The following is a 9,602-nucleotide window of genomic DNA, read 5'->3' as shown; positions in this document are numbered from 1 at the left end:
GGAATTCCCTTATCTCATCTGTTTTCTATTTGTGATTTATCTGCTTTCGTTGTTTACTTTCGTTTTTTCTTTCAAAAACCAAAATCTCTTGTTTTTCGAAATAGTAAAAGAAGCTTAGTAGAAAGTAGATAATTTGTGTCTATTTTCCCTGTGTTCGATATCCGATACTGACCATTAGCTATTGATGTACTTTTTATTAGCACTAAATAAACCTGCAAGTATACAGAGTATATATAATATAGCTAAAGGTTAGTACCGGTATCGAACACAGGGAAAACAATCATAAATTGGCTACCTTCACCTAAGCTTTGTTCACTATTTGGAAAACCGAAAGATTTAGATATTTTGCAAACTAAAAACAGTTTGAAAGCAATAAACAACTAAATGCAAATAATTAAAGAGGTAAAAATAAGAGAGATAAGAGAATTCCAGGGATGTGCGTTTATAGTTATGGTTATACAAATTCCAACTACAATACCTTAGCACAGTTTATACTTCGATAGAACGAGTCACATAAGTTTTGTCCATGCGGTACAAGCGTAGATTACTATCACTAGGGTTGTCAATCCTAGATCCGTAACTCCTAAAAGCTCCTAAGACCATTGAAAAGTCCTTACTCTCAATTAACAGTGCCGTTGTAAGGGAAGCTAATTGTAGTATCTACTAAGTGGATCTAACTCGCCAACCTCCTTTCACGATTATGTAGCAAGTTATATTAAATCATCACCGAATGTGTCACTCAAACGTGAAGTATTATGGAACAACTTAGGAAAGAAATGAAGTAAAAACAAAACGGATATTAAATAGAAACTGAATTGTATAACCAAAGTCGTTACTAACACATCCCTAGAATCCTATAAATTTAGTTACACATAATTGAATAGACTAAAAACATAGATTGTAGTAAGACAAAATGAACATAAGAACTAAAGCTAATAAAATCCAAAGGTTGAATCCTTGTAGCTCTTTGATGATCTCTTGATTCCTTCTTCAACCCCTTGCACAATGAAGAGCTCCCAAATTTATGTTCTAGAATTATAAGGTAAAAAGAAGATCCTAATGAAGAGGTTTGAGGGGATATTTGTAGAGGAAAAATCGAGCAGCATGAAATAAGATAAAAGGTGGCTAACTTTGGTAAATCTTGGGGAGAAAGTAGGTTAAATTCGTGCGCCGTGTTTTCGCAGCGGGCCGCTGCACCTTGGCCAGCGGTCGCTGCACATTGATCCGTGGCCTCTGCCTCTTGGATAGCGGTCGCTGTGAATAATCCCATAGCTTCGGAAACTCTTCGAGCGGTTGATGCGCACTCCCTAACCTTCGTTGGGTGTGTTCTTCATTTCAGCACAACTTTTTCCAGAGCGGACCGCTACTGGCTCAGCGGTCGTTGGGCTGCAGCGGTCGCTGTGCGTGTTGCAACGGACCGATGGGCATCTTGAAAGCTCCAGATTTCCACCTTCGACTTTTTCCTGTCTTTTTAGGCTCAAATATGCACAAATCTCACAAAACACGTCAAAATACCAAAATAGAGAAAATATGCAAAATATGGACATGAATTGTGATTTTGTCGTAAAAAACGGACCAAATAAAGACCTTAAAGCAGTGCAAAATCCAAGCGTATCAACTCTCCCAAACTTACATTTTTGTTTGTCCTCGAACAAAACAATAAAGACACAAAATAGACGCACAGAATGCAAAAGGACTAGACGTCGTAATTGCCTTAAAGTATGGAGAAGATGGATCAAGCATGTATTAACACAATCAAATCAAGCAAGACTTATTAGTGCACTTTCATTACTAACTCGTGGAACACCTTGAATTCATGCACTCACATGTGGCAAACTTCCAAAGATGAGAAGTGATTATTTCTCTAACTCTCAAAGTGTATAAAGGTTAAGTGTATAAGCACTCAAATCATGTATCATGCAATGTTTACCATAGGTTTACTCAATGTCTAATCCATCTTCTACTTGATGTGATTAAGAATCAAAAGTCCGAAAGGTCTTTATTTTTTGTTGTAATGTAGGCTCTTTGGTAGGTGAGGAATATTTTGCTAAAAAAGTGACTCAAAATAAAAATATCCCAAGTAGAGTTAAAATGACTCCACTTTTCTAAACACCCAAAACACTTTTAAAACTTATTTTTCTCCTTCAACTCACTTTCCAACCCTTTGATTTTCTCCTTCTCTTTTTCTTTTTCTTTTTCTTTTTCTTTTCTTTCTCTTTTTCATAAGCATCATTTCTAGATCAAACACATATTTTGAATTTTCACTATTTCACAACTTGTACTTTTCTACATTTAAGCACACTACTTTTCTCCATAAAATTTCTCCTTATCTTTCCAATTCATTTACAAAAGATATCAAAATTAAACTAACCCAATGAATTATCCCCATTTATTTGACTTCCAAAGAATATGCTTAAAGGCTCAAAATTGGCTCCAAAGGGAGAAAATTGAGAAGGCCGAAAATTTTGGGTATAAAAGTAGCTAAGAAAAGATGGCCTAACATTCTCCTTTATCAACTTAAACACTATGTAAACTTAGGCAGACTATGAGCAAGTTCTAGAAACATATACATGCATGCAGATAAATCACACAAGAAAGAATTAAGGCTCAAATCTCACAAGGTATATGCATGATTCAAGGCGAACAAGTAATTCACTAATTATGCACCTTTTCACCAAACCATCAAATCAAGACGTCAAGCCATACTTAAACATGGATGGAATTAAATATCATTGGAAACTCGGTCTAATGTGACCCTAAGCATGCGTGTTTCTAAGTTCTTCATGCTAAGTTCATGAAATGGATTCACCTTCGGGTTTTTAAAACAAAAACTTAAACTAAAAACCTAAAACAAAAACCTAAACTCACGGTCCACCACTTCACCCCCCCAAACTTATTTACAACAAAGTGTAAAATAAGTTTGTAGAGTCGGTAGGGAAGTGAGTAAACTACTAAAAAGAAAACATACCTTGAAAAATTTCGCGTAGAGGTTGGACAGGGTGAAAATTCGAGAAATTCAAAAAATCGCCCTGGAAACTGCAATTGGATGGTGGTCGCTGGGGGCCCTCCAGCGGTCGTTGCGGCGAGTCAGGTTGTTTCCAGAAGCTGGCCAGCGGGCGACTGCAGCTTCTGCAGCCGTCGCTGGCGAAGGTACAGATCCTGCAAAAATTTTCATCAACACAAAAACGATAAATCAACCAAAAAGTACATAAAAACTTAACCAAAAATTGAAATAAATGGTTGGGTTGCCTCCCAACAAGTGCTCTTTTATAGTCATTAGCTTGTCTTTGCCCCTTCTTTACTCCTTGGGTAGTTCTTCTAGTGCCACTTTCTTTTCCGTCCCCTTGTCCGAACTATAGTATTTATTCACACGGTGGCCATTGGCTTGAAACAACGTCCCATCCAGAGCTAGAAACTCAACCGTCCCACTATCATAGATTTTCTTGATCATGTAAGGATCGGTCCATTTGGACTTCAACTTTCCGGGGAAGAGGGAGAGTCTCGAATTGTGCAACAAAACTACATCACCCAAGGTGAGATCTCCTGGACTAATCATCCTATCATGGTAGGATTTCATCCTTTCTTTGTTAGTGGACGAGCTATCGTAGGCTTCCATTCGAAATTCGTCCATCTCATTGAGAAAGAGACGCCTCTCCTCGCCGGCCTTTTGGAAATCTTGATTCAATTTCTTTATCGCCCAATAAGACCTATACTCCATCTCAAAAGGCAAATGACATGATTTTCTAAAAACTAATTGATAAGGAGACATACCTATATAAGATTTGTATGCGGTACGGTATGCCTACAACGCATCATCCAAACGGAGTGCCCAATCCATTCTATTAGTGCTCACTGTTTTCAGTAAGACGGACTCGATTTCCCTATTTGCAAGCTCAGTCTGCCCATTGGCTTGGGGGTGATATGGCGAGGTGACTCTGTGCTTGACTCCATATTTTTCCAATACATTGTCTAGCCACCTATTGTTGAAGTGAGATCCTCTATCGCTTATGAGAGCGCGTGGTGTACCAAACTTACTAAAAAAAATTTCCTCACAAAAGCAGTTACAACTTTAGAATCATTAGTTTTGGTAGGAATTGCTTCCACCCATCTAGACACATATTCAACTGCAAGTAAAATGTATTTGTACTTCCTTGATTTTGGGTATGGTCCCATAAAGTCTATCCCCATACATCAAATAATTCTACCTCAATGATGGTGTTCATAGGCATCTCCTTTTTCTTTGATATTCCCCCCGTGCGCTGGCATTCGTTGCATTGGAGTACAAAATTGGCGGAGTCACGGTAGATAGTTGGCCAATAGAACCCACTTTGTATGATTTTGATGGTGGTCATTTGCACACCAAAGTGTCCTCTAGTTGGCGACGAGTGGCTTCTTTCTACTATGGCTGCCCAATCTTGTTGCGGTACACACCTCCTAAGCATGGTATCTGCACATCTGTTGAACAATTAGGGCTCATCCCAAAAATAAGATCTAACATCTCTATAAATTTTCTTACTTTGATAAGGAGTAAGATCGGGAGGGTGTACCTTGGCTGCTAAATAATTAACAATGTCGGCATACCATGGAAAAGTGGCTTGAGTGAAGAATAGATGCTCGTCGGGGAAGTCCTCATTGATTTCTCGTGATAGATCTTCTCCTTCCACCAGGTGCTCCAACCGAGACAAGTGATCCGCCACTACATTCTCACATCCTTTTCTATCTCTTATTTCAACATCGTTTTCTTAGAGTAGTAGGATCCACCGGATGAGTCTTGGTTTTGCGTCCTTCTTTGCAAAGAAGTGCCTAATAGTTGCATGATCAGTGTAAACAATGGTTTTAGTCCCAACAAGATCAGCTCTAAATTTATCAAAAGAATAAACTATAGCAAGCATCTCCTTTTCTATGGTCGTATAATTAGCTTGTGCAAAATCTAAGGTTCTACTAGCATAATAAATTATTCTAAAAATTTTATCTCTCTTCTGCCCCAAGGCGGAACTAACGGCAATGTCGCTTGCATCACACATGATTTCAAATGGATGGCTCCAATCAGGGTAACAAGAATGGGAACACTCACTAGAGCCTTCTTCAAATCTTCAAAAGCCTGCAAACAGTCAGAAGTAAAACTAAATTTCACATCTTTTTCAAGGAATTTATAAAGAGGCTTAGAGATTTTCGAAAAGTCCTTGATAAATCTTCTATAGAACCCTGCATGTCCCAAGAAACTTCTCACTGCCTTCTCGTTGGATAGGGGTGACAATCTCTCAATGGCTGCAATCTTGGCTCTATCAACCTCTATCACTGCAGAAGATACTTTGTCACCTAGAACTATACCTTCTTTCACCATGAAGTGACATTTCTCCCAATTAAGAACAAGGTTAGTTTCTACACATCTCTGCAAAACCTGAGCCAAATTTCCAAGACAATGAACATAAGATTTCCCAAAAACAGAAAAGTCATCCATAAAGACATCCATCACATTTTCAATCAAATCATGAAAAATTGCCATCATGCATCTTTGGAAAGTAGCAGGAGCATTACATAAGCCAAAAGACATCTTCCTATAAGAATATATCCCATAAGGGCAGGTAAAGGCAGACTTATGTTGATCCTCGGGAGCAATTGCAATTTGATTATAACCAGAATAACCATCTAAGAAACAGTAGTAATCATATCCCCCTAATCTATCAAGCATTTGATCAATAAAAGGCAAAGGGAAGTGATCTTTCATAGTGGCTGCATTTAACATCATATAATCAATGCAAACTCTCCAACCTGTAGCTACTCTCGTGGCAAACATCTCACCATCCTTTCCGGGCACTACAGTCATCCCCCCTTTCTTAGCTACTACTTGCATAGGACTCACCCATTCACTATCCGATATGGTATAGATAATCCCTGCATCTAGCAACTTAATTACCACTCTCCTCACTACATCTTGCATGATAGGATTAAGCCTACGTTGGTTTTGCACACGAGGCTTATGCCGTTCCTCAAGTAAAATCCCATGCATGCATGTGGTTGGGCTAATCCCTTTCAAATCACCAATAGACCATCCTATAGAGGACATATACTTGATTAGCACACACGGCCACTTTTCACATTCCTTTTCACTCAAGGCGGCGGACACGACAACATGGTAAGTGTTATCTGGCCCTAAAAATACGTACCTGAGGTGTTCCGGGAGTGGCTTCAATTCTACCTTAGGTGGTCCTCGTGGTTTTCCCAATGTTTTCTTCCTCTCTTCTTCTTCTGGGTGCACAATGGCAAAAATGTGTTCCCCTTTTGAGGAATTCTTTCGGGAAGAACCTCGAATTCTGTAATCTTAGCACACACATTAGCATCACAAGTAGATGAATCTGAAGTAGGAGTGAAAGAATTTATGAGACAAGATTCTAAAGGGTCCTGAGTTTGGTGGTATGTGACTTCTACTTCCCCCACACAATCCGTGACCACTTGGATGACGCTACACTCTTGATAGCCTTCTGCTCCTTCCTTCCCATGGAATTTCAAAGCGTCATAGATATTGAAGGTGATACTCTCATTATGAAATCACAATGTTAGCTCCCCCTTCTGCACGTCTATCATGGCTCCCCCGGTGGCTAGAAATGGTTTTCCAAGTATCAAAGGCACCTTCTTGTCCTCCTGCATGTCCAAAACGACAAAGTCAGCGGGAAAAATGAATTCTCCTACTCTTACCAAAACATCTTCTACAATTCCTCTAGGTGTTGTTGTTGTTCTATCTGCCATTTGCAAGGTGATCGAAGTGGGGCGGAGATTGTCAATGTTGAGCTTCCTGTAGAAAGATAGAGGCGTCAAATTAATACTTGCTCCTAAATCACACAATGCCTCACCTTCTACATTATTTCCTAACACACAAGACAAAGTAAAACTCCCTGGATCATTGTGTTTGGTAGGCAATCCTTTCTGAATTATAGCACTGCAATTCTCTATTAGGTCCACTGTATCATATTTCCCCCACTTTCTCTTCTTGGCCACCACATTCTTCAAGAACTTGGCATAGTTGGGTATTTGTTACAGTGCTTCCACCAATGGTATGTTGATGTGGACCTTGCTTATATCTTCCAAGAACTTGGTAAACTGGGCGTCTAGCTTCTTGCACTTCAATCGCTAGGGATACGGGATGGTGGCAGTGCTGGGAAACTACAGACCAGGGAGCTGGCTCTCGGGTAGTGGACCGCTGCAAAGTGGTGCAACGGCCGCTGGTGGCAGCTCTGCATCAGTGTCTGAATCGAGCTCGGCTGGCTGGGGAATTTCCGGCGGACCGCTGCGAGGTGGTGTAGCTGGCCGCTGATCAGCGGCTGGCGTGAAGTCGGTCGACTCCTGTTCTTTTTCTTTTCTTCCCCTGCCTAGATCCGCTGCCTGTGGAGGCTGAAATGTGGTTCCGCTATGGAGTTGCACAACATGACAATTTCGTTTTGGATTAATCTCTAGTATGCTAGGAAGCGTTCCTGGAGTGTGCTTGCTCCCTATTGTTGTGGCCAAAACTCCCATGTTAAATTCTAACTCCCCCACTTGTGCGGCTAGACTCGCCAATCCTTGCTTCAAAAGGCCGGTGTTTCTTTCCAAATTGAGCAACCTCTGATTAGTCACCTTCCAATTTTCCTGAACCTCGATGATGCAGATTTCCAGCACTTCCTCCCCTTTGGAGCGGGGTTGTTACTCCATACCTGCACATGTTTCAGAATTTTCATTAGTATAATGATCTTGTGCATCGTATGAAAAATCAAAGCAGTCAGAGTCATAATATGATCCCCCTTGGTCGGGGCTGTAGCACTCTTCGTTGTACCCTCCTTGCTGCTCATCACTGTAACTGTATGGACTCCCCATTCCTGTCGAGAAATTCATTAGACTAAAAATAAAAATAAAAATAAAAATAAAAATAAAAATGAAAGCAGTAAAATCCAAAGTAGCAAATTCGTCCGTTTTAAGATATCAATCACAAAGTGAGTGTATTCCCCGGCAACAGCGCCAAAAATTTGATGTACTTTTTATTAGCACTAAATAAACCCCTAAGTATACAGAGTATATATAGTATAGCTAACGGTCAGTACCGGATATCGAACACGGGGAAAACAATCACAAATTGGCTACCTTCTACTAAGCTTTGTTCACTATTTGGAAAATCGAAAGTTTTGGAGATTTTGAAAACTAAAAACAGTTTGAAAGCAATAAACAACTAATTGCAAATAATTAAAGTGGTAAAAATATGAGAGATAAGAGAATTCCAGGGATGTGCGTTCACAGTTATGGTTATACAAATTCCAACTATAATACCCTAGCACAGTTTATACTTCGATAGAACGAGTCACATAAGTTTTGCCCATGCGGTACAAGCGTAGATTACTAACACTAGGGTTGTCAATCCTAGATCCGTAACTCCTAAAAGCTCCTAAGACCATTGAAAAGTCCTTATTCTCAATTAACAGTGCCGTTGTAAGGGAAGCTAATTGTAGTGTCTACTAAGTGGATCTAACTCGCCAACCTCCTTTCACGATTATGTAGCAAGTTATATTAAATCATCACCAAATGTGTCACTCAAACGTGAAGTATTATGGAACAACTTAGGGAAGAATGAAGTAAAACAAAACGGATATTAAATAGAAACTGAATTGTATAACAAAAGTCGTTACTAACACATCCCTAGAATCCTATGAATTTAGTTACACATAATTGAATAGGCTAAAAACATAGATTGTAGTAAGACAAAATGAACATAAGAACTAAAGCTAATAATATCCAAAGGTTGAATCCTTGTAGCTCTTTGATGATCTCTTGATTCCTTCTTCAACCCCTTGCACAATGAAGAGCTCCCAAATTTATGTTCTAGAATTATAAGGGAAAAAGAAGATCCTTGGCCAGCGGTCGCTGCACGTTCATCTGTAGCCTCTGTCTCTTCGATAGCGGTCGCTACACTATGTTCCAGCGGTTGCTGTGAATAATCCCATAGCTTCGGAAGCTCTTCGAGCGGTCGCTGCGCATTCCCCAGCCTTCGCTAGGCGTGTTCTTTGCTGGTTCAGCGGTCGTGGGCCGCAGCGGTCACTATGCGTGTTGCTGCGGACCTCTGGGCATCTTGTAAGCTCCAGATTTCCAACTTCGAATTTTTACTATCTTTTTAAGCTCGATTATGCACAAATCTCACAAAACACGTCAAAATACTAAAATAGAGAAAATATGCAAAATATGGACATGAATTGTGATTTTGACATTAAAAACGAACCAAATAAAGGCCTTAAAACAGTGCAAAATCTGAGCCTATCAGCTATACGATATATACTTTGTATACTTGTAGGTTTATTTAGTGCTAATAAAAGTGCATCAGGCACCCCTGGCCTCCTACAAGTGTGTCGCCGCCTACGTCGCCCGTGCGGAGGATTTGCTGCAGCAGCAAACGATATTGCACTTGGAGGAAGAGTTCAAAGCCTTGCTTGAGACTGTCGGTGGCGGATCGACTCACTTTATGTGTCATCGCTCTAGTTACTCGGATGATGATGCCTCCATCGAGGAGGATAACGACGAGGATGCATCCATCCCGTAGTGGGGCCCGTGATGAATTGTGACATCATAATCGACGCACTTTTGCC

At 40.1% G+C, this 9,602-nt stretch overlaps 1 protein-coding gene across 1 annotated transcript; it reads right to left on the bottom strand.

Moving 5' to 3' along the window:
- Positions 1 to 3,016: 3,016 nt before the first annotated feature.
- On the bottom strand, positions 3,017 to 3,718 carry LOC121796868. The gene is made up of 2 exons (XM_042195640.1): positions 3,373 to 3,718; positions 3,017 to 3,159 (listed from the first exon to the last, which is right to left on the bottom strand). Exons 1-2 carry the CDS (start codon positions 3,716 to 3,718, stop codon positions 3,017 to 3,019), a joined length of 489 nt encoding a protein of 162 aa, XP_042051574.1.
- Positions 3,719 to 9,602: the final 5,884 nt, after the last annotated feature.

Source organism: Salvia splendens, chromosome 3 (genome assembly GCF_004379255.2).
Source record: "Salvia splendens isolate huo1 chromosome 3, SspV2, whole genome shotgun sequence".
Lineage (NCBI taxonomy): Eukaryota > Viridiplantae > Streptophyta > Magnoliopsida > Lamiales > Lamiaceae > Salvia > Salvia splendens.
Note: the sequence above shows the minus strand (reverse complement) of the source record. Positions and strands in the feature narration are given on the sequence as shown.

What these genes read in the sequence shown, in the direction of transcription:
- LOC121796868 (XM_042195640.1), bottom strand. Translation starts at nt 3,718, where the DNA reads ATGGAGTATAGGTCTTATTGGGCGATAAAGAAATTGAATCAAGATTTC. An exon ending in GTTTCAAGCCAATGGCCACC is followed by an intron (nt 3,160 to 3,372) that starts GTGTGAATAAAT and finishes AAATTTTTGCAG; the next exon opens with GATCTGTACCTTCGCCAGCG.